Raw genomic sequence first — 25,265 nt, 5'->3', positions numbered from 1 at the left:
AATTTAAGTCAGTAATTTTGCTCCTGATTAGAAGGATGCTCTTCTGAAGTGGAATATATTACCAGTTCTGTATGAACAAAAGTAATTAAATTAAATTCATTCCAGTTGGCTTAGCTGAATAAACAACTGTTTTGAAACTTGGATTCGTCAGTAATAAATCTGTGATGATGAGCTGTGTTTATAATCCACTCAGCTTTGCAAAGTACAACTGGGTACACTGTAAGATTTTCAAGTTAATAACTAGGGAAGATTCCACTGTAAATTAATTACAACAGACTCATAAGCAAAGCTGCAAAGCGTTATTCCTTGAATTGTGTGACTTCTAAACAAAGTTTAACTTCTACATTGCCAGTACTTTACCTGACTGACCTTTAGTCTGATTGTTTTCTAATGGAGAACTCTTGTCACAAGACATTAAAATTAAGTCTTGTTCAATGGCAGGTGCAAAAGATGGTTTGCCCTTTTGTGAAAATCTACACAATTTATACACAGCCTCACTGACCTTTCTGTAGCACAGCCAATATGTGACTTCTCTGACATTTAAAAATCAAGGTAGCAACAACACCACAGACAGTCTGAACCGTACCTCCTACTGAAAGCTTTATCATGGAAAATGTTAAACAAAAATTAAGTCAGGAACTACAAATATGTATGAATATTAGATAACTCTACTGCAGTGCCCAAGTAAGGAATTTAATCCTTTGCTCTTTGGCATCAACACTTACAAAAATGTTTTAAATTTGAAAAACAACTCTCAGCTGCAGCCCACACAAGGAAGTTTCCAAGGCACTGGTTCCTCTCCAAATGCAGGGCACATCCTCTGGGCTGGGAGGAGGAGGACGAGGAGAAGTAGCTTTGTGCATCACTGCAAATTGAGGAGGTTCAAGTAAGTGATTCATTTGAGAAAAAGGATGTCTAGAAAGAATGTCAGAAGTGCTCTTAGAGAAACACCCAATTTCTCTAAATGTACAACAGTTGGGTTGTGGACAGCATTTATAAATACAATTAAAAAACACAACAAACCTGAAATAGGCTGGCTTACATAATTTCCTTTTTTTTTTCCCTTGGTAATAAGATGCATGGAATCCTTGGTGATTTGTTTTGTTTGTTATTCCAGAGGATGGGTCAGGCAGGAAAACACATGACCTGCTCTCAAATTCATTGTCCATTAATTTTCTGAGAATATTATATATCCCTTGTGTATTCTGGGACCATGTGTAAACTTCTATCCATTCTCAAATAGTAAAATAAAATAAAGAAAAAGTCTTCAGCTTGTATACAACTTTCAAAAAAAAAAGGGGGGGAAGAAGATATAAAGAAAATAAATTTAAACTTTACACAGTTATTACATCATTAAAAAAAACCCCAAACAAACCTTATTGATTCATTATTATCTTGAGAGAATATAAAGCAAAAAACAGAAAGACAGATTTGCATCTAATTTGAGAGATTTATTTCAACCTATTTTCACAATTTCAAACAAAGACTTCTTGTTAAGAATGTTCTTCTCACCTGCTTCCTACCTGACACTCCTGTAAGTTAACAGTTGGTTGGTCTCCTCCTGATTTTTAAATTGCAAGAATCCAGTCACTTTATCTTTGAGCCCATACTTCAGAATATTCAATCTTGCTGACATAAGTTAAAAATGCAAAATGGTTATTGCATAATTTATTAAAATGTTTAGAAAAATGATACAATTTAATGTGACACCAGAATACTAACTCAAAGTATCACATTTTCATTAAAAACGTGCACAGTTGCCAATACAAAGAGTCCTGATCTGTTAAAATATTTTCCTTTAAATAAACAACTACGGATAAAAAAAATGTGGCACTTCATAAAGGAGAATTTGTTTTTAATTGCATATCATAATGCTCAAATCAATACAGGTTCATGAGGAGCAGGGGATCATATCTGTCTGCAGGGCAAATCTTCTCCAACTTTCAGCAGCAGCTCCTGTCAGGGCGTCAGTCGCTTGGGATCCCGTGGGAACATGGAGGTCTGACGGACATTGTGCAGTCCCAGGTACAACATGGTCACTCTCTCCAGCCCTAAAACACATGAAAACAACCCAGCAATGCAGTCAGTCTGTTGTTCAAAACTCTTATGAGTTCCCACCCACTGCCAGCCAAACCCACCGGCGACTGAGGTGTTCACATCAGTGTGTGTGACTGCGGGAAGGAGCTAAACCAAAAATTAGGGATTTTACATCAGTGCCTTCTGCCATGGCACAAACATCATATGGAACAGGCATTGACAAGCAATGGCACTGGAGACTCAAGCCTGCTCTGAATCACTTCAGGACTTCAAGGAAGGTATAGAAAATTGAGAGCAGAGCTGGGTAATCAGGAGACCTGTATCTTGGATACAGTAACACAATTACAGTCCAAACCAGTCTTAACAGCTTCAGAGCAAGAGACACCAAGTGCCATAAGCAGCCACAGCAAAAACATGGGTAATTTCATCCCAAATCCTCTGCAGTACAAAAATGTAGATTCACATCATGCATCTGTGTAACTATCTGATGATATCTTCATGACAGTAAGTATTTCACTGGTTGTTGTGTTCTTTCTTCCTGAAATATTAGAGGTTATGTGTGTCCTGAGGAACACGGAAGCACTTCCTAATCCATGGGGCTGTATAAGCACCCCAGCCATGCTGAGGTGAAATTCAGATGCACCCTACTTTTTCCACACACTGCCTTCCTATATTAAGATTTCCACCTGGAACAGCCTGAACCCAGTGTTAATTCCCACAGCATCTCCTGTTTGGCTGTTACTTGGCCTGACCTCTGGGACATGCCATACGGAGCACTCACTCTGCAGAAAAGATGTAGCTTCAGCTTCCCTGCTGTCAGTTCTGACTGGCCTAAATCATTTTGGATCATCAGCAAATGCTGCATCTCCTCTGCTCACAAGGACTGCATGAGCACCGACACTCACACCTTGTAGGTATGTCAGAAGGCAAGTGCAGAAAGACTGAATCAAAGAAATTATGGTTTTATTGATCAGGACCTACAAAATGTCCTGTTTCCATATACAGGAATAGATTTCATCCTGCCTATGAAAGCAACGTGCAAAACTGTCAGTTGTTGTCATTAAGATGCCTAAAACCTATCTTCTTTTCATTTTTATATATAAAACACACACCATGACACGAAGCCTCTCAACACCTTTGCTGAAACAACAAGCATCAAGCTGATCAGTGACACTCTGTCAAATCACTGATAAGGCAGAAGCAACCACTTATTTCCCCTCACTGCAGAACAGCTTCACCAAATGCAGAGACCAGTGGCTGCTGGTACGGTGGTGGCTCTGATAAATCCACACATAATACAATACATTCTTGCTTCCTTCCATTTTCCTCATTGGTCAAATTTGAAAGTGATGTGCCTGGCTAATGAACTGGCACTTTTTCTTGTGATCACCTACTTTTTAATTGACAGACTGTGCCATTAATATTTTGCCTATTTATTTCATGATGATCCTTGTATTTTAGCTTCTCTCCTTAAATTCTCCAAGATGAACAGCCCCACAAATTTACCTAACAAAGCTACTGTTATGAATTTTATATTGAACTCTGCTTGAGACTGAGCAGTGTAAGTTAAGCTAACACAGAACAAAATAAAATACAGACACTCACCTATTCCACCCCCTGCGTGTGGAGGGGCACCAAACCGAAAGGAATCAATGTAAGCCTTTATCTTCTCCAAATCTAGAAAGGAAAAATATCTGGTTTTCACCTACTTAATGATCCCCAAGCCAGACATACAACTGACTACAGGACTGCAAATACAACAAAAAATTTACGAGCTAACAGTGGGGTTTTACTCCTTGAATGTATAAATTATCCAGCACTACCTAGAAATTATGACTGTAACGGATTTGTTTTACAATTTTATTTATAACTTTTCAACAAGGAGTTGCAGGGAAACAAACTAATTTCTTAATATCACCACTCTAGATGGTTAAACAGAATTAGATGGATTAACATTACAAATGAAACAGTACTGTGAGTTTACCACTGTGGCCATATAAGAAATTCTGTCCCAAATTCTTCCTCTAAAGGACACAAATTCAATCATGACTTATATTCTCTTAAATGGACTTGTTACCAATGCCATGATGTTTGGCTCTCTCTGTCAGCAGCTGAGGGTCATGAATTCTCTGAGCTCCAGACAGGATCTCCTCCCCTCTCATGAACATATCATAAGAGTTAGAGATTTTCTGGAAAAACAAAGATGAGTTTATTTCCTACCCACAGTGACTCCATAGGTTGTAAATATGCACCTCTCAGTAACTTCACTTGTGATATTCAAAGTTGTGCAGTAAGACTACAGTATATTAGGAGCTTGCCCATGAATTACAGTCCTTGGGCTCCTTCTCAACAGACTGGAGCTGATTTAATAAACTGAAGTTCATCCACACACCCTTCGACAAGCCGTTACACTTGCACGTAGTTATCCCAGCAAGAGATGCTCTGAACATATTTATCCTGGATTTAGGAATAAACTGTGGAAGTGTAAAAAATCATCTTTTATGTTAAAGTGTCTGCTGCCCTGGAAGAATGTTTTTGCCACTTTTCAGTGATGGCAGCAGTGTTTGACCATGGAGATCTCTTCATAAAGCTCTCCCAATCTCTCTGGTATGTTTTCACCAGTGAAGAGCAACTGGAAACATTTCACAAATTGTGTAACACTGACCTGCTCTTGTTATCAGAATGTTAATTGTAACAGCAGATGACAGGGGGGCTGGAACTGGCTGATCTTTAAGGTCCTTTCCAACCCAAACTGTTATATGATTCTATGGTCATACAAATATACTTTATCTATATTGTCAAGTTATCCTTACACAGCATAATTTAAACTGAAAAAAAGAGAAACACATTGAAGCAACAAGGAATTTTACTTACAGGGTTGGCTGGATCTGGCATTGTATAAAAAGGCCTCACAGCAAGAGGGTATTTGTCCAGAATGTAGAAGTCTGTGTCGTACTGAAAGAAGGTAATTTAAAGCAGTTAGAACAAAAGAAAATTACATAAAGAACAAATTACAAGAGGAAGACAAAACCAGTGAATCTTTGAAACAAAATTCAAACAAATCTCCCAATAACTTCCCACAATATTGTCTTTAAAAATAAGTTATCAATAAAAGTGGTGTATTATGTCTCAATTTTCCAATACTACTTCTAGTGTAAACTTACAAATGTTTAGCAATAAAATGTGTTGCTGTAGCAACAGGTACTTTTTTTTCCCCCAAAGATCTCATCTTTTCCTATGGATTTAGTCAGAATCTGGTTCGGGGTTTTTTTTTCAATTATAAGAACAGCTTTTGGAACAGACTATCCTGTTTGGTGTACTCAGTACAACATGATAGAAATAAATATAAAAGACTGAAAATGGTGTGAAACAGTTCAACAATGATTAAGACAAAACTGAGAGTAGATTAAATACACAGCAGTCAGACAATTAAAACTGGTAATCAGAAACGCTTCACAACTTCTGCACGTTCTGAGATACTCTATTGTCCATCAGTGTGTTAAAAGCTGTTTTACATGTAGGCATTTGTACCAACCCAATGACTCCGTGGCATCAGGTTTGAGATTCAACAACAAATTTATTTATTCTAAAGGATTTGTTACCTTTTCCTTTACCAGGCGTCCCAGCAGCTTTTCATTAGGAGTGCTGAAAAAGATTATCACCATTAAAATTAATTTAAACATGCATTGGCTATATACTTCATGAAGCCAAAAAGACTTCAAGCTACAGATCTGCTGCACCCTGAGCCTTAGAAAATCTAGTACTTGTTTCTGAATGTTTTGTATTGTGCAGACAGAAATTGAAGAAATAAAGTATATTTATTTGTTTCTAAATATTTTGTATTGGTCCTAAAAATCCCTTAAATTAACTGATACCTAAAGATATTCTTGTTCTTAATAGAACTACTTGCTAGTCACCATATTCTGATTACTGAAGAACTGTGTATTCTATTTCCTATTGCCATATATCTTGTGTACAACAAAAAAAGTGAGAAACACCATGAGCAGTTGCTGAGGAAATTATTTTTGCTCTATCAAGCTCTTATGATTGAAACTTCCTTGGATGCACAGAGAATTTAACTGTAAAATAACACACTATCCTAAGGGTAATGTATACATTATGGGAAAGAAATGTTTTATTTCATTAAGTGTATTTAGAAAAGTTGACATATAATCAACTAATTAAACCATCCTTCAGTAAATCAATGGGAATGCATCAAAACTGCTTAATCACTTTCCTGAGAGGTGGAAGGAAGAAATGGAAAGATGTTTCTTAAAAGCAAGACCTTGAGACTGAAGAATCTTTTTGTTTAATCCTATTCAAAAACATGTGACAGTTCATATGAAGGGCTGCAACTGACAGACAAACAAACACTTCTTATCCTTAGAAGGGTCAAGTTGCTCTCACTTTATGTTGTAAGTTATTTTCTTTCAGATTTCAGAGTTTGTACCTACAGTCTGTGTTAAAAGAAAGGACTATTTTCACATCCACTCATTTACTTGTCAAGAGACCTGGATATAAGAACTGTTTATTCCTCTAAAAGCTGTGGTTCCCTCTTGGGGGCTGTCAGGTGCACAGGACAAAACTGACACTTTCCTGCCACCTTCACATTTGTGCACTGCCAAAGTACCTCAGATCCTCTTCATCACCCATCTCAACTCCAGCCTCCCTCAGCATGGCCACACCTTCACGATATTCCAGCCTCAGAGTTGGCTCCAAGAACTTAAAGGGCTCACATGGGAACTGTTTGCCCACTGTCTGGATTTCAGTTTGGAATCTGCATATGAGGAAACAAGAAGAGAAGCCAAATACAGAACAATCAAGAACTTGCATCTGATACAGATCTTGCAATGGCACTACATTGTGCCACAAGAGGTCCCTCTTGCAATACAAAAACCATATTAAAGCCACTTCTAGAGAAATTCTGTACAATCCTAATGAAATGTTTCATCAAAGTTAATGCACCTACTTCGCACACATACATGTTAATATTTTACTATTACTTCTGTCTAATTCCTTTTGTAAGAAATAATTGACTAGGTCAATTCACAGTAAAAACATTGAGAAATCATCCCTTTGATTTGTAATATTTACCTAGGTTCTTCTTTTATTTGAGTAATATCCTATTTCAAATATAAACAAGAAATTTCCCTCTGAACAGAAGAATATATTTGCATTTCTGCTGGCAAGACAGTCTAACTTGTAAGCAAAAGAAAACAACTTCCTAAACTTTTGGTCTGGCTTTTTAATGAGTTAGACTGTGAATAGCAGAAAATAATCTTTGCTGCTATCATGGAACAGATGCAGGCTGGTGTAGTAATTTTTAATCAGGAAAAATTTCTTGTATAGCAAATATTAGGGTAATTTTCAAAATAGAACAAGATCATTTCCAAAACAGAACAATCTGTTGTTCTACCTACTACCTGTAGTGCCACAAAAAGACATTTTAAATAATGATGGATCATTTCTGTTAGAAAACCCTTCCAACAGCAAACAGTGAGTTTCTCAGTGCAGGCCAGCACACTCCAGGAGATGCTAAAAGTACTTTACTGGCCTATAGCTTGAGTGAACTTTAAAAGTCAGACAAAAAAAATAGTTAAGAGCAAAGCAAAAATGTTTGTTTTGAAGTTCTGTTGAGATCAGATTATCAATGATTATCTGACAAGCTGAAGATAAAACGCTCACCCACTCCATACCACAGTGCAAGAGCTGTCAAACAAAGAAGGCTGCTCATTAAAAGAAAGAAATGCTCTTATTACCTTTCCTGAAGCCCCTTGAATATCTGCACCAAGGTATCTGCAATCTCATCTACCACTTCATGATAGTGATAGTTAAAAGCCATTTCAATATCCAGGCCAACAAACTCAGTCAGGTGTCTGTGAGTATTGGAGTCCTCAGCTCGAAATACTGTAAAATTAAACAACAGAAATTCTAACTGACCTGAAATGATCACTCCATTTGGAAGAATAACCCTGACAATCACATCAGCATTGTTGTTCTTAGACACGAAAATTCCCATTGGAAAACAGAAGGAAAACCAGCAGCCTCAGAGCATCATTTGAAACAGTGACAGCATTCCTGCAGCTGTGGGGCTCCAAGGATACAAGGCAGACAGGACCCGTGGAGAGGCAGGATCTCTCCTTAGCCCCACAGACACAAGTGCAAAAAACAGACACACTTTCAGGCAGGCAACACTTTCAGATTTGAAAACTGCCCTTTTCAGAGGAAGTGGACTTGTACACGTGTGTGTCTTCTGGGATGTTTTTTTTTTTTCAGATATGAGAGACATAAACATGTCTTCCTATAAACCATGACTCATTTGTTAGTAATTAACGAGAAATTTAAGATCTTCTGGATTACTTGGAATTTTTTTTTTATTCTATAAGCTGTTATTGACTTGTTTTTCAGCATTTACAGGTGATTTGAGGTCTTAGAGCAAAAATTTGTATTACCACTTAAAGAGTCCATGCTTTTGAGACAGGGAGAATGGGAAAATTATTAATTTTTCATTCTTTATTGACAGCCCAGTTAAAAGTAAGCATGTTCTAAATAATGTTGTTTGGTACCTGTACAAAAGTAAGGGATAAGTCTATGTTAATATGCAATCTCAAAGCTAGGTTGCCTATTTTAACTGGTTGGTACTGGGCAGTAAAGGGGTATGGTGAATAGGAAACTATGGCAGCAGTTATGGTGTTTTTCATCACATTACCCATTTCCAGTGCAACTCTATTTTTCCTCCTCACACCACAGCAGGCACTGGAGAAGAGTATTCCACCCTTATTTCACCATTTTAGTTTTGTTCCAGCAACTTCTCTGTCAACTTGACTCTCATTAGTCGCCTCAACAGCAATTTGTGCTTGGTAAGTGAAACTGTGTTAAGTGAAACCATTCAGAGCTCTCAGGGTGCCTGTTTTCTCATTAGTGCCATCAAGGCCCACTTCACACGTGTGTTAAAGCAAAGCTTTTCTTACCTGGCCCCACGCAAAAAACCTTGTCAAAGTCAGCACATATACACATCTGCTTGTACAGCTGTGGGGACTGAGCCAGGTAGGCACTGGTTTTGAAGTAGGACACAGTAAACACATTGGCTCCTCCTTCACTGGCAGCTGAAAAGCAAATGCTTTTATAAGTAATAATTAAACTCGTAAAAAATACACCAGAGAGAGAATGACAGATAATTGGGCTAACATAAGAGATTTTTATTCAAAGCATATTAGAGGAAAAAGATATACTTGCATGCATTCATGCCAAGGGAAATTTTGCATCTTAAGACTGTCACACCTTGTCTTACAAACCTGCAAATTTAGTTGGGGTAGTTTAAAATGTTACTGTTCCCAGCTGCCCCTCACCTTGGAGCGTGTGTACCACCCCATCCACCTGCAGCCCAACATTCTGTGGCCACCAAGCTCTGTGGGTGACACAGCCTGCCAGGGGTGACTGCAGAGCCTGAGCTCAAACTGCATCTCCTGTTTTGCCAGGACCATCCTCTCTAACTGAAGGCATCAATATCTCTCACAGCCAAACCCATGTTCACCAGGGGCCATGTGTCAAAGGTACAAAGCTTTTCTCAGTTTGAGGCAGTTTTCATAGACAGTCAGTTACCTTGAGAGCACAGGAACCAAGAACACGTCATTTGTGTCCCTCCTGCAAACTGCCTGCCAGAACTGCAGCACTTCACCTGCCACTCCCCAGGGTGGGACAGGAGAGGTGCACTGGCCTACCTTGCTAACAGAACATGCCACAGCAAAAGACTAGTTAATTAACTTTGAAAGGTCTGGTGCTAATCTGACTCTAGGTAAAGTACTTATTACTATTACTGACCATTTCAGTGAGATTAACGTTTCTTTTCTTTCATCACCACTACTCCCACTGATACAGTTTCAGTGAATATTTACAGTTATTTTTCAACAGAGGTAACTTTTAAAACCTCAGCTCTTAGAACAGCCACGATATTTAAATTTGAAGTTCAGTGAGGATTGTATTGACTTCACTTAGTTAATGTTACAAACTCCGGCCTCATTCAAACAATAGGATGCTTGCTTGCCTGCTCTCAATGGTACACTGCACAGTAAGAATAGCACACTTCCTCAAAGGTGCTGCATAAATAAACTATTTGGGAGTCTTCTAGTACTTGAGACTGCCTTAACTGTCTCTGTAGGAAAAAACTTATCTAATCTTCAACATACTTTCCATGTTGAAAGAATAGCTGTTTACATGAATTTTGTTAAAAAGCCCATTTTTTTATCTCAACCAAGAGCTGCCTTCAAAAATATAAATAGAGAAGTATAAAATTCAGGAAGAAAAATGTATTCATTTAATGAATGTACGTGCAGTGAGAACACCACAAATATTTTGTCCTGATTTCCCATGCCATATGTCTTAGCAGCATCAACAAAACCTCAAGGAACACCAATAAGCCAATCTGATTTTTGAAAACAATACAGCAAATAAACAGAACTGGAAGCAAAATATGCATTTCCAGACTTTAAGTTAGGCTGAAGCTGTTATGCCACATTTCCAAAAAGAAAAAGGTATCCCAGCACCTTCTATTGAGCCATGAGCTCATTGCTGAAGAAGTGACATGTTGTATATATCATATTTTATACCATCATATGTATATTGTAACTTCTTTATGAAGGAATCTGCTTTTAATCTAAATTAGAGTGGGGTTTTGTTTTGTATACTGAGAATGGAACTGTCAGGGGCCAACAGTGAGAACACTGGAAGAACAATGCACATGATCAGACACCTGTATTTAACAAATTAAAACTTAATATGCACTGTGGAATACATAAATGAGGTATATGTAATATCTGTCTTGTCATTCTTTTAACATCCAAAGTCAGGAGAAAAGAATAACTCTGACACCAGCTACAAGTTTGCTATGTTGCATCTAAACTAGAAATGAAACTTCATGTTTTTAAAATAAAAACTTTTTGGCAGATAAGAACACTGAGCAAGTGTAAAACAAGCACACCTGGAACTGCTGGATCACATATACAATACCTGAAATGATTTTGGGAGTCTGAATTTCCACAAATCCCTTGCGAATAAGAGTTTCTCGGAAAAGCTGACAAATACCAGACTGAAGGCAGAAGATTGCCTGACTAGTGGAGGTCTATAAGAAGAAGATAAAATAACGAATCCTAAGTTAGTTTTTCCTGACTCTATTACTTTTTCTGGGCAGCTGGAAGGATGAATCTCTTCCCTTAGGAATACTTGATTACTGTATCTGCCCAAACAGCGAAAAGTGCAAATCAGGAATTGTTTATTACACAAAAAGAAACAGCAGAGGAAACAAGAGAAATTATTCATTTCAATTTATGGCATATTCACTTATAAAGGAGGCACTGTGGTCGATTCTGCATTTTAAAAAATAACTGATTTATGAGATGTGCTTCTGCAAATAAAGGTTTTATGGTAAGAAATTGAATAAAAGCACTAAACCTATTAAGAAGCTTTCAGCACAGTGTACTAGAACAGCTGCAGTAACATACAGAGCATGATAAAAGCAAAGCCATCAGTAACTTACAGAAGGTAGAAATGTTTGTCTGTTAAAGGTTACGAACACGACAGGCTACAAAATTCATGTGAAAACACAGCCACATGTTAACCAGGTTCAACACTGCCTCAAAAACATCCCAAAAGCAAGGGCTAAACTCCCAGCATTTCAACAGTCCACAGAACACCTGTTCATATGAACTGCAATTCTGTCTTTTTTTACTCTTAAAAAGTGCATTTAGCTGAAAACAGAAGTAGATTAAGCTGAACTGATCATCACCTTTTTGTTTATGTATGTGACACAACTGAGACACTTCTCTAGTTAGCACATACCTACACTAAATGTTCCTGTAACACTTGTGGCATGAAGAAGAACAAAACCACCTTAGTGAACGCTGCAGAGACTGATAGACTGAGCCCATATCTGATTTTGGGCTTGCAGCATTTCAAACGTGACAGTGAGCAACCTGAAAGGGTACAAAGAGTCAAACGAATTCCTGCAAAGGACCCAGAGAGCGGCTCTTTACGCCAACCTGCGTCACAGCACTGTTTACTTCTCCTTTCTGAAAGGTACCCAGCTCTTCAGTTAGGGTAAGAAAAGCCTTGTGGGCTTTTTCACATGACTCCTACCAAACCACAAAACAAAAAACCCCCAACCAAAACAAATTATATAAGCATCCAAATTTAGACAGTCAGTGAGGAGAAAGGCTGAAATAGAGCTGCATCCACCATCTCTGCAAGATAAAGATATCCCTTCACCGACACAGCCGAGAGAAAACTGCAGTAATGCTGCAGACCTGCAGCAATTTGGGCTGTTTGCCGTTGTAGCTGACCAACGAAATATCTCAGGGGTGTCAGTGGTTTAGACTAGTAAATAAGAGCTGGCAGTTCTCACTGTCTGATAGCACAAACCACAGCCGCTACTCCAAGTGTTCAAAATGAAGGAAATGAGGTTTTGAGCAACAGTTACAAAATTACCCTCAAAGTTTTTCACTTTTTTTACGTTGGTCTCCCAGAATCAGACACGTGTAAAGACTCTGCCTGAGTTCTGGGCAAAACTTGGCAGTGTCACATCAAAGCACCAGGATCATTCAAAGGATTTTTTTTTTCTTAACCATTTCCTACTTAAAAGGTGAAAGACCTTTTCCAACTTAAAGTCATGTTTGGGTTTACTAATACAGTTTTTGATGAATCAGACACATTTCTGAAAATGCTAATAGATAAAATCTGTCACATTTATTTAAAGTGGGGTAGTTGACAATGCCTCCTCTACCCTTCTGATGAACCAAGCCCAGTTTCATGCCAGAGAGGTGAGTATGCAGTCCTGAGTCACACACTCCCAGGAAAAAGAAGAATGGTTGCTAAACCCAATCTGAAAGCAATTACTTGGACTGACCTAAAACTGTGCACAGAAACACAGCCAGTCAATACCTAGCACAGTTCTGCACTAACAATGGTTTGTCAGGCAGTAACTCCTGGCTTTTGTGAGGATGCAGGGCAAAGATTCTGCCTTCCCAAGCCATCTATAATGATAAATTATGCTTAGAAACAGTATTTATGAAAGCAGCCAAATTCACAGAACTGGACACTGAAGCTTTTATTTAACTACAGACCAAGAACAAGCAGCAATTCTCTGTACCTCAAATTGGATCTGACAAGACCACTCTTCTTTCACTAAAGGTGGCTGAGTTTCAGTGTCCATTCATTCACAGACTGCCAACATGGATAACTGCTGGGAATTTGTGATACTGCAGTCTCCTTGTAAGGATTAAACAGCCCAACAAGACATCTGAAATAAGCTCCTAAAGAACTGCACCTGCCAATTTGCAGAGTAGGTAAATCAGTGACCTCAAAAGTTTCATGTGACACAACTTTACCAAGATTTTAAAGATGGAGAAAAACTTTTCAGATGTAATTAAATTTTTTGCACTGGTATGGTGTTCAGGGCAAAAAGCAAATTAATTCATCTGAAGAAAACAATTCAGTAACTGAGATGTTGGTATATGTATTACCAAGTTTGTACAATGGTGGGTAACAGAGAACTTCCACACTTTGTACAATATAGCAAACTAAAGGCAGAGACAGCTGCCAAAATTAATTGATTTCTACCTTTGCCTTAAAAAAGATCTTGCCATGGCACTCCTTTCCTGTAGTGTTTACTCCAATATGAACTCTCCCACATACATACTGACAAACTGTTTTACCTGAGACTATGGCAAAGATAGTAAATATTCCTTCAAGAGTTAACCAGAAACACACCACACTTAAACGTTGCTGCAGTTAACACTTAACTGCAACATGTTATGTTTTAAAGTTCATTTAACAGGAAAACTTATTTTTAATGATCACCTTTGTTACACACAGCAGAAAAAAAAACATTTAGCTAATGATGCTGAAATACAGGTTTCAATCACAACCTCACTCTAATTTCACCTGTGTGTTTATTATTCAGATGCCACAATGGAAGATATTCATAATAACACAACTGAGCACTATAAGCAAGATTATAAAAACTGTTATCTCATCTGGCACAAGCTGTATGGACAGAACAACAGCCATGTAGAGACCAAATGTGTTTCAGTGGAATTGAGGGCAGTTCACACCTCAGGTGATCGTATCTCACAGAGCTGAGACCCAGGCACAGACATGCAAAGTTGAACTTTTCTTTTTTACTCTCACCTCAGCTCTAGAATTTGTTCTGCTCTCTCCTCCTTTTTGCTTTTCTGCTTGCCTGCTGTAAGTAGCTATCTTCCACCATAAACTAAGTACATAAGTTGGCTAAATAAAAAGGGAAAATAATGCAATCTATATTCTTTTAAGTAATATACATTATTTTAAATAATGTAAATAATTCTGCCATTCCTTTACTACATATAGGACAAATGAAGGTTTTGTTAGGAAACAGAATCTGTACTAAATAATATTTTTTAACCCCAAAGTGACTGAAGTTAATACTTATCGTATAAGAAGAATCTATGAAGTTTGTTGTCTAAACAACCGGGACTGTGTATGTCTTCACTACCCACAACAAAATAAACTGCACATCTGCTTGTTCATTACAGCTTGAATTCAGCCAAGGAAAGCACAGCTTTTGCAATGAGTAAATTGAGTTCGACACAATGAAATCAAGCTTGAAGTAATCGAGCATTTTGAAAAAAGTGCATTAAGATCAGTGTACAGTTGGATTATCACATGACATAGTTTGACATCCATAAAGTACTAAAGACACAGTTTAATGTTTATGCTCTACCCTGAGCAGCACAAACAAGATAGTACTGACCCTGAAAAGGCTATACTTAGGTCTCAATGAGCTGTGCATTAGCAGACACAATTACAGCACCAGGACTGCAAAATGCATGTAATTCAAGCCAAATTTGGACAGACACTGTTGAGATAAAAGCCCTGCTGAACATCAAAAATAAGCCAGAGCAAGGACATCAGTCAGGTCCATTGTAAAACTGGATGAACTTGAACTGATTTTTTTCTTCAGAGGAAGACAAATTCAGAAGCAAAACCCGAAAACCAGTGTTTCACTGGTCTTTTCTTCATTGCGTTCCATCTATCACAGAACTTCACAAAATATGACTGAAGTGTTTTTATAGACACGGGAAGTCTCCACACCACAGAACACTGCAGTTAAACTTAAGAACAGCAGAAAAGCAGATTTAAAACACAGTCAGTGCTCCACTTTGCCTTCTTTAGCTGTTTCAATAAGTGAAGGGTAAATCAAACATCTCTAGAATCAAGTGGTTTGACTTTCATTCAGCCACCATGAAAAATCGATACTTAGGTCAGCAGTGGTTTCCTCACAGTCACCTGTGGTTATGTGTAAGAAAATCTGGTCTATGCGAGGACTTTTCCTTCTTCTTACCAGCTCTCCTTTCTCCACACCCCTGACTTTTTACTCCAAGTGTGTGATGTGTATTTTATGAGTTAACCCAGCAGAAACAGGTTCATTCTTCCTTAGTCATCCTTCCTTGGAAATGATTTTTAAAACCCCTCTGCACTAAATAATCACGATTTTATCTACATACATCAGAATAACAACTACAGCAATAGCTTGGGATCTTGGCATTTAAGCACTTCCCATCCCCAACCTAAAAAAAAAAATATGCCTATCAGACACTTCTGAGAGATCTCTGTCAGCAACCAAAATGCAACATTATTAATAGTTCAATACTCAGTCTATTTTCACATATACACAAGTATGGAAGTCTTGCAATCTTTGTAGAATACTTTGCATATTACATCTTCACTAATGTAATTTCCTTATGATTAATTTTACCCTCCTTCTTTTGCATCATAATCAAGCTCTCCTCCATATACATCATAGCTGGATGGAGTGATGCTAGTTTTGGAAATCCAGTCTTTTTTTATTCATGCAGTAACTGAGTTTCACAGCTCCATGTTATCATGATTTGGCCCTATCCAATGAATTCCTTGGTTACTCACTACTTAAAGTTAGTTAAACTACTTAACTACTTTAAATACTGCAGTGAAATGGACAAAAATACTTATAGTTTCATACTAAGGACTTTTTCAATCCGAGCCTAGCCAAGATCTATGCACTTAGCTTGTTAAATCTTTCTTTGATGTTCAGTGACCCCCTTCTTCCTTAGAAAACTGGGGCACTGAGGACAAGAGAACTAGATGATATCTGTGGTTGGACTTCCGCCCACACAGATCAGCACAGCACTTCTATTAGATCTGTTCTGTTAACACCTCTTCCCTGTTGCCCATGATCTGGTTTCCCTAGAAGGAAGAGCTATGGCAGAGCAGTGGCTAGCAATGGTTTCAGTTAACACACCATATTTTCCACTCCTCCTTAGGACATGCCTACTTGAGCAGTGCATTGGAAACACCAGGGGCTCTTTGAGATCTCATTTGTACTCCAGTAGCTCCTGTCTACAAAACCAAATCACTGAAAAACCAGTGATTGCTTTTTGGGTTTCTTTTCCAGTTATTCTGAAGGACAAACTGCCTTTGTACCCCCACTCTTGTGATTCCACTGCACACAGTGCTTAGGATGTGAACACATATACAGGCACGTGTTCTCACTGGGATGTCCCCTTTCTCCATTAAATACCTTTCCTGCTTACTCAGCACTCCCTTTAAAAAACACAGATCAAAGTAACACAGAATTATTTAGAATCTTCTTTTGCAGAAGTAAAGCTCCTGCAGAACAAACAAGGCAAACTAATGAGTAGGCAGATGCCCTCAACTGCATTCCAGCCAAGGATACCTCCATGCCATTTTTCAGCCAGTATTTTTAACCTTTATTTCCCTTTGTATTACTTCTCTGTTCTCTTTGGGGCTCATGGCTCTTTCCAGTTTATTATTTTCATTAATTTAATGGATTTTCCTAAGTTTCTCTGGAGTGCTGTTGATTATTTTTATTCATCACCAGAAGTTCAAGCAAAGCTTGCACTTCCACCATCCCAGAGCTCTCCTTTCAATTTAGTACACTGCCTTACCACTCCTGCAAGCTGATGATCCTTCAAATAAATGATTTTCACTTTCAATCATTAGTACAGAATTCTGAAAGGCTTAATTTCAGACTGATGAAGAGACCAATATGAGGAGATACTGAGTAACCTGAAAAGTAATGGCAAATTGTTACTCAGTATTACACATAAGGTCAAGTGAAAAGCAAATAACTTTGGTCCAAGTAAAACAATTTGCACAAGTAGTTTTTGTTGTTGAAATAAGGAGATCAGATGCTGAAATGCTCTAGAGTACCTCAGTGCCAGAGGTTTTCCAAATTTCCCCATAAATGACTTTTGTGTTTTATTTCCCAGTCCACAGACTGATTTACTAAGAAATTGCCATTATCAGAACTGTGAATTCAGTACTAGATATACCAAAAATGAGCTAAGCACAGTCTTCATTCAATGAAAAGTTCATTAAAATTTTACTGTGGAGAGCCAAAGGTGGGAAAAGGCCAGGATGCCTCCTGTCAGTAAGAATGGTTAGTTATTACACATTCAGTGTTAGCTGCTGTTTTATCAGAAAAGAATCAAAATTCTGTAAGTAATTTAGTAGATGGTTTTTTGCAGCTGATCAAAAAGAGTAAATATTTGGGAGGTCTATGAATTCAGAGAAGGCTGTGCCTCTATGACCTGGATGAAGAAAGGTGTTTCAAAAAAATAAAAGGAAAATACACGAATGCTGTGGAAGAAACAAAGAGTATGAGATTGGTATTGTAGCCTGGCACAATTTCACTGCCAAGACGTGCATTACAGCACCTCTACAGCACTTAAACTTCCATCTCATACCTCAAAAGTGAGCTCTTCACAGGTTTTGGGTATCAAAGACTACATCTGAGAAAAAATGCTGTCTCTAAATTGTCCCTTTTCAGTCATCTTTGACTTTTGTAAATAAAAGCCCTGTCGTACATGGTCACGTCAAATACTGAATGTTCTCCTTCAAACTTCTAATACCTGTTCTTTAATTAATGTCAGTAAAGGTGAACATTTAGGATTCAAAACCCCTGTGTTTTCACAATACCACTCACAAAAACATCTTGTTTATTTTTCTTCTGGCCAACAAAACACTTCCATCAAATCCATGAGTTTTCTCCCTTTGTGGATTAGAAATGTGAAGAATAAACACTTGCAGGCAAGCAAGCAGCACGGCATGTTCCTTACCCTCAGATCAATGATTCTGTTGTCCAGTCTTGTATCTTGGTTTACAGTAGCTCTTCCATCCTAAACAGTTGTGCAAAAACACGTAGTGAATACACACACATATCCAAAAAATAAACAATAACAATACTCCAACAAAACAAAATTAACAGAGAAAAATATCCCTTGGCTAAAAGCCAAGGGTTACTTCTAAGTTCAGCAGAATTTCTAGATCATTCTAGAAAGAACATACAGCACTGGCAGTATAGCAAAATTAAAGGTGCAACTTCTAGAGGTCACAGAGGAACCCAACTATAAGGACCCAGCAGAAACACATGCAAGACTGGAAACCCTCTGCTTTTGACCTTCCGCTGCAGTTCTCTATCAGAGCTATAGAGATGTTGGACACAGCTCTGGATAACAAAGGAAATAAAATGCAAGCCCAACAAACCCCCAAAATCACCACATTAAGGAAGCTGCTTTCATGCTTTTGTTCAGCTACAAAGACAATAAAAGGCATTTGAGGATGCCAAGGTTTCACCTCCTCTCCTTCCAGCTCTGGCCGCACAGCATCCTCCAGCTGCAGGGGCAGGCGGGGCTCAGCAGAGCTGATCACATAGATCTGAAAGCGAGAGAGCACAGAAATAGCTGAGGCTCTGCCCCACACGAGCTGGCACTGACAAAGGGCTATTTCTGGCACAGACCTGAAACACTGTTTGCATAGGCTGTGATTTTAGTCAAGTACTGGAGATACGCGGGTGCATTCTCATGACAATACTGGAAGTGCTTAGTTCTTGCTTTCCTTTTGAAAGATTAAAAATATCCTTTTTTCTTCTGAGAAGCACCAAGTTTAGCAAGCACATACTGCCTGAGGGACAAGGCTCTTGGCATCAATGCCAGCTCTGAAACTAGGAGATTTCACCGAGTTTTAGGTTCTGATTCCAGCAGGATCATCCTGTTCTTCTTGTTGTTAATGTATTATTCACTTATCATCTGATTAGATCTGAGACAGCTATTTCAGGCTGAAAAATTTATGAGACACCTAAAATACAATCAGAGAATGAAAAACGGCTTGCCCTGCCTTACAGTCTAGTTACAAGAGCAGTGAATTCGATGTTCTTTAAGAAAAATCAAGCGTATGATAACCTGCACACATATTAAAACATGTTTCTTCACAATCTGCAGGTTTTCCCCAGTGCTAAAATTTACCTTACTGCTATAATAGCCATTGTACTCTACCCCTGAGGCCACTGTGTTTCAGCTGTATTGCAGGCAGAGTTTGCTTAAAAACCTTTAGAAGGAAAGGATATTACATAAAGGTTTAAATATGCTTTCTATTTAAACAAATTATAAAGTTGCACTTCCTCCACCCCTACAGCACAAGCTCCAGGAATTTTAGATTTCAAAAGCTCCCATACTGTTAAACCAGTGAGAGTTTATTTCTGCCCTGAGTTCTGTATTTCACTCCATTGTATTGAGGGGAAGATTGTAACTCTGATAAAGAAGAAACTGCTGACTTGCACTTAAAAAGAAGCAGACTTTAGTCCAGTATCTGCTTCAGTTAAGAATCAGAAATGAGAATTACAAGCTTTCGTACCCAAATTGTTCTAGGGAGATACTTTGTTTTACTTGATACTGCAATTCAAATGGCAGATAAAAATAGGAAAATATAAAACCCAAATAACTTAAACCCAGAAATGTTTAGTGTTTACATAAGATACACTGAAATTTGTGGTTTAAAGGAGTTTATTTCTCTGGCATGGGATTCCTTACTGACAAAGTTAATATATGCAGAGAGTCAGTCCCGACAGATAATTTATCAAACAATTAAGCAGTGCTCCATTTGCTCAAACATTTACCCTTTGAACGTGAAGCTCAACATCTTGCTGAGTGCAACCTCCGACTTTCTGAAATGCTTTCCTCACAACACCTTCCACATCCACAATGCTCTCCTTGGTGATGCTGCCAATAGAGGACAGAAGGGTTACTGAATTCCATGGCACTGCAGCAGCCTCAGCACAGGGCACCAGCACATTCAGGTACTGCATGGACTGCTGAAAACAACAGAATTAAGGACCTTGGTAAAGTTACTTTTATATATATAATAAGCAAGTAATGAAGGACTTTGCTAAAATATTCCCAGCCACAATGAATTCAAGCTGGGATGGAGGACTTGTGAGGGAAAGAATGATGATTAAGCTCAGTGCTGTCCCGTTCTTTGTGTGTGAATACACAAACTGACAGTCACAGAGCTCTTTTTCTAGGCCACGGACACTCTTGCATGTGTCAGCTGATGCAATTATCTGAAAGATGTGCCTCCCTCAGCTAAACAACAAACTGAAGGGAAGTCCTAGAACTGGAGGGGAAAATCAAAACTGCTCCAGCTTGTTTAAACTACAGACTTGTTACTGAGAGCTGCAAGATGCTTCTAAGTCGTTTTTTGGCGACAGGGGAAATCCTAATTGCTCTCCACTACCAGTCACTAATAGTACATTAAAACACCACATACCCTCCAGAAAGTCTGCCAAAGATATGACATAAAGTATGTCTGCTATAAGCAAACAGTAACAAAAGCCTCAAGAGTCAGAGGTGAGAAAAAAAATTTGTAGGAGTTTTTATTTACATATTTAAGGTACTGGAATTTAAACCAGTAATTTTCTACAGATACTCTCACCCTCACTGGAAATATATTTTCACTCTGTCTCTTTGCTAACAGGCTTACAAAAGGCCAAATATCAGAAAATATTTCTTCCCTTTTTACAAAAAAATGTTACAACTCATCTTTCGCTCCTCGGGCCTCCTTGAGAAGGCTGAAAAGCACTTCATGAACATCACTTGAGCACCCAAATCCTCAGACAGCAGGGAAGTATCAGGCCCACAATTTAACTGCAAATAATAAGAGGTGAGCGAGGATGTCACTGGACAAGCTGGTCACTGCTGGTCTCAGCAAAGCAAAGAGTCATTAACAATCCTCAAGTTCACAAGGCTGGTGCCTCTTTGAGTAAAGACGATAAAAGGCTTGAAAAATCTGACGACATTGAAGTAACAGTAGAAAATTCAAGCATCAAAAGTCTCAAAACCAAATGGTGGCACTGTAAGTAAACTCTGAATAACAAAAAAAAAAAAAAAAGCCAAATTCGAGCATTTTAACTGATTACACTGTTTGTTTGATGGTAATACTTTCAGGTGATAGAACTCACTGGCAGCTGATCTAAAAGTTACAGACCATGGTGATTCATATGCTTGACTTTCTTAACCAGTAGGTAATTCTACCTACCGTATAAAACTCGGAGTAGTGTGTGCTTCTGGTACATTTACACTTTAAAACAGTTGCTCAAATCACGACTAAATTTGTCCAAAGCAGAGGTCAAGAGCTGGTTTTAAATCAGAATTCACTCAGTTATGGGTGAGCCTCCATTCATCTCCATCATTTTAGCAGAGGCAACAAATTCAAGAAAGGATAATTGAAATGACACCAAGTGCTTGGAAGTACACTCTCTTACAAATGACTGTTTAAAACTCCTTAAAAAGATTGTGGAACCAATACAGTGTTTTGGATGCAAGAGAACGTGATGATAAGAAATGCACAGAGAATAATGATGCTGAAACTGTCCTAAGTGTAACTATAAATCCCTTCTGCTTTTCAAATATGTGAATGTTTAAAAGAATTAAAGTTTTACTCTCCTGTGAACTTTTTTCCCCAAACAGTTCCCCGCTTAGTTTTCCATGTCAACACTTTGGCAAATGTCCAGAAAACACCACTAATGACACAAAGAGCAGTGTCTTCACTTTCTAATCTGCTGAATAAAAGCCCTCCCACCAATAAGTGCAAATAATGTTTTAAACTTACTGAAGGAAATTCTTTGCATTGCGAAAAAGAAAATAATAGTTAAATAGAAAAGTGTTGTATGATGGATTCACAATCAGATTACTGATCCCATGGCTGAGAACTGGTGTGGGTGAAGTCCTTACAGAGCTTTGATCAGAGCTTTGATCAGGAATTCAAGACATCCAAAATGGTATCAGCTTAAAAGCACAGGAAGACACTGACTTTTACATCACTTTTACACATTGTAACTGCAATACTGCTTTGCAAACTTGCATAACAGAACTTATCTGCACATATGATAAAATGAGCTTTCTCTCTCTAAACTGGAGTTGCAATTATAACGTGTTTCTTCATCTGGACCATACTTTAAAACTGTAACATTCCTTAGTAGTTACATTTGCCATAATTTTAATTGCTAAATTCAACTATGGAAATCCCTGTATCCAAATGTGCTTGGACACAAAAGCACTATGAAGGTTTCTGCTGCATGTGACCATCTTTGTATTCACATTCATCGTCTCCTCTAACTTTCATTTGATAAATAAAAAATATGCTTTTTCTCCTTAAAACTACAGATTTAATCAGGAATGGAAATAAAAGCTGGTGTGTTGAGTTCTGTTTGAACTCAGCAAGATCTAGAGCTGCAAAAATCAGAAGTCCCTAAAAAAGTGCATCAAACATAAACTACAGAAACCCAGAAGGTGCTGCTTTGATCCCAACAGGTAATTCCAATAATGTTACTGAAATGGTAATTTCAGGTCAAGTTACAACAAGAAACAAGAAGTTTTAAGGAAATGCCAGTAACTTTGTTTTCCACAGCAGCAGGACCAAGTCATCTGGGTGATTTTTGATAAAATTCCCCTGGGGAACAAAAAAAAAAACCCAAACACACCGAAAAAGTGAACAAATAGCAGAAAAGTGTGACAAAGCTACCACCTTTCCCAAAGAAGACAACAATATTTATACTTGTAATTAATATTACCAAGGACTAGAAACTCAATTAGCTTAATAATAAATAAATAAATTCATATAAACTTATCAGTGAGAAAGATGACATCTTTACATTGTTTAATATTTAGAGAAGCTACTGGAGTAAGAGATTCATGAAGTCCAATGCTAAAAAATTTCTCTGTATAGTAAACTACTTTATATGTAATGGTCCAAAAAATCAAGACTATAATTACTAAAGTGTCCACTAGATGCCTTTTTATGTCCCTCTTAATTATGTGCATGTCTATTAGCCAAGACTTTCTCTTTCAACCACAGGATTGCATCCTTGCAGCCTGTATGGCAACATCTTTCACCAACAGCTTTGTGTTGCAAGCTGAACCCTGTGCTGAGGTGAAGAACAATAAACATTTTCTTGATCAAAAGTCTGAAGAATAGGAAAAAACTTGGTTATTTATACATTTTAAGTACAAAATGTTTTAATTCATCTGCAGTATCCATATCTATTCAGGCATTTTCTTGTTTTTACATCTGTAAGCGCTCTGCATTAATTACTATATTAATACATTAGTAAATCTAAAGGTATTAAATAATTGGCGTAAAATATAATAATCAATGATACTTTATGTGACTGTCAATGAAAGCTGAAGGCAATGGAGTTTACTTTTAGAAAATGAGTTGAGAGTATAAACATTTTGTACTCAATGAGAGCAACTGTGATCCTGCCTGCACAGACAGAGCAAGTCTCCGGGAAGCCCCCTGAAAACTGACATTGTGCTCCTGAAGGTCAGGTAAACACCTTATTCTCTTCATTCTAAAAATATAATAATCTGTTTCTTATACCAACATTCTAACACTTGGTTGAACCCCACTACCTTCTGGGAAAAAAGAAGCCTGTCTGCTTTTAAAGATTTTAAGTAACAAAATCCACCATGCATTTTTAATAACTTTTACTGAAAAAATTCCACTTTATTTCTCTTCTGCATTTCCCCAACTTCATCCTCTGTTCACTGCAACCTGTCACACCTTTGTATCTGTAACTTAAGAACCCTCCACTGGCAGAAAATCTTGCATAGGTACCATCAGACTGGGATTTAAATTACTAATTTCCCTAGGATTGAATAGTTTTCTTTAGTCTCACAGAAAGGCAGAGTTGCTTAAGTGCAGATCATTTTATCTTGCAACTTCACCACCAACCTTTTCCAATTTGAAATACATTCAGACACAAAGACAACAAAAGTAGACTAAATATTCCAGAAATGGTCTAATGACTGGCACATATTACATTAATGGCATTTTATTTCTCTTTTTCAAAACTCCAGAGATCTCCCAGCACAGCAAATAAGAACTGCATGGGCTGCTGTCAGGTCAGTTATCCATCACCATCTCACATTTCTCTCTGTACTTCGCTACACATAAATCCTGATAAGACACCAAATCTGATGTAATGATCACAAAAGTGCAAATTCCCACTGAAGAGCATCAAAGTGATTATTCTAAATGAGCCCTGGTTACTCTACACTCCTGAGCATCTACTTTACCAGTCCAATTTCTGTGTCACCAGCAAACTTAACAACTGCAATTTGACATTTTCTTCCAAACCACTGATATAAAAATTGAACAGAAGTGCATAAAGAAAACATTCTGCAGTATCCAGCAGTTTTACTAAATTATCTAGCTAAAACCTCATGCCTATTTTTCTACACTGTGCATTATTTTCATACAGGTTTACTCTTTTTCCCCCCCCCTCCATTTTTATTCTCTTTCCTGTATTTTTATTCTCTCCTATAAAGAGCCATCAAGTTACTTCCTCTGCAAGGACACATTTGGGCAGCTAAATTAGAATCTGTTAACCACCTCTGCCAACTGCTCTATCAGCTCACGGGCTCTGGTAGTGGGGTGGCAGGAAAGGCTTGATGCTGATATAGAAAAAGAGAAAGAAAACCAAAACCAACCACACCCCACACTTGCTGGAAAAAGCAGGTTGATAAATTACTAATTGCTCCACTTGGCACCTCTGCTGCCTGAAGGAGACAATGAACTCTTTCCCCTACACAGCCTCCCGTGCAGGACCAGGCTGGATTGGTTTTTCTGATCAAAGACATAAGAACAGTTTCACAGCTGCCAATCCAGGATCTCCAGTGGCTCTGTGCTGTTGGTCACGAATATTTTGAAAGTTCAACTAGAAACTTTCCATAGTTAAACTCACAGAAGTTTCTTTGTAAACCTGAGCTAAACGAGTGTTAAGTACCTTTCACTAAAAAGAACTTACATTCTTATGATAATGGAGATAATTAGTATATGAATGTTGCTGACCACAGGAGGTT

General features: G+C 38.0%; 1 protein-coding gene across 1 annotated transcript in view; it reads right to left on the bottom strand.

The window, feature by feature from the left end:
- Nucleotides 1-1,435: 1,435 nt before the first annotated feature.
- The window catches only part of DARS (aspartyl-tRNA synthetase), a 36,444-nt gene continuing 12,614 nt past the window's right edge, over nt 1,436-25,265 (bottom strand). The window contains exons 5-16 of the mRNA XM_027695917.1: nt 20,021-20,123; nt 18,703-18,783; nt 18,186-18,245; nt 11,044-11,155; nt 9,009-9,143; nt 7,797-7,944; nt 6,668-6,814; nt 5,640-5,682; nt 4,912-4,992; nt 4,115-4,226; nt 3,643-3,714; nt 1,436-2,051 (exon numbers count right to left, since the gene is read on the bottom strand). Coding sequence (XP_027551718.1) covers nt 1,960-2,051; nt 3,643-3,714; nt 4,115-4,226; nt 4,912-4,992; nt 5,640-5,682; nt 6,668-6,814; nt 7,797-7,944; nt 9,009-9,143; nt 11,044-11,155; nt 18,186-18,245; nt 18,703-18,783; nt 20,021-20,123 — 1,186 coding nt within the window. The 3' untranslated portion in view covers nt 1,436-1,959. The remainder of the gene's footprint in view (nt 2,052-3,642; nt 3,715-4,114; nt 4,227-4,911; nt 4,993-5,639; nt 5,683-6,667; nt 6,815-7,796; nt 7,945-9,008; nt 9,144-11,043; nt 11,156-18,185; nt 18,246-18,702; nt 18,784-20,020; nt 20,124-25,265) is intronic.

The sequence above is a fragment of the Neopelma chrysocephalum genome, unplaced genomic scaffold (genome assembly GCF_003984885.1).
Source record: "Neopelma chrysocephalum unplaced genomic scaffold, ASM398488v2 Primary Assembly neopelma1_103b, whole genome shotgun sequence".
In the NCBI taxonomy this organism is placed as follows: Eukaryota; Metazoa; Chordata; class Aves; order Passeriformes; family Pipridae; genus Neopelma; species Neopelma chrysocephalum.
Note: the sequence above shows the minus strand (reverse complement) of the source record. Positions and strands in the feature narration are given on the sequence as shown.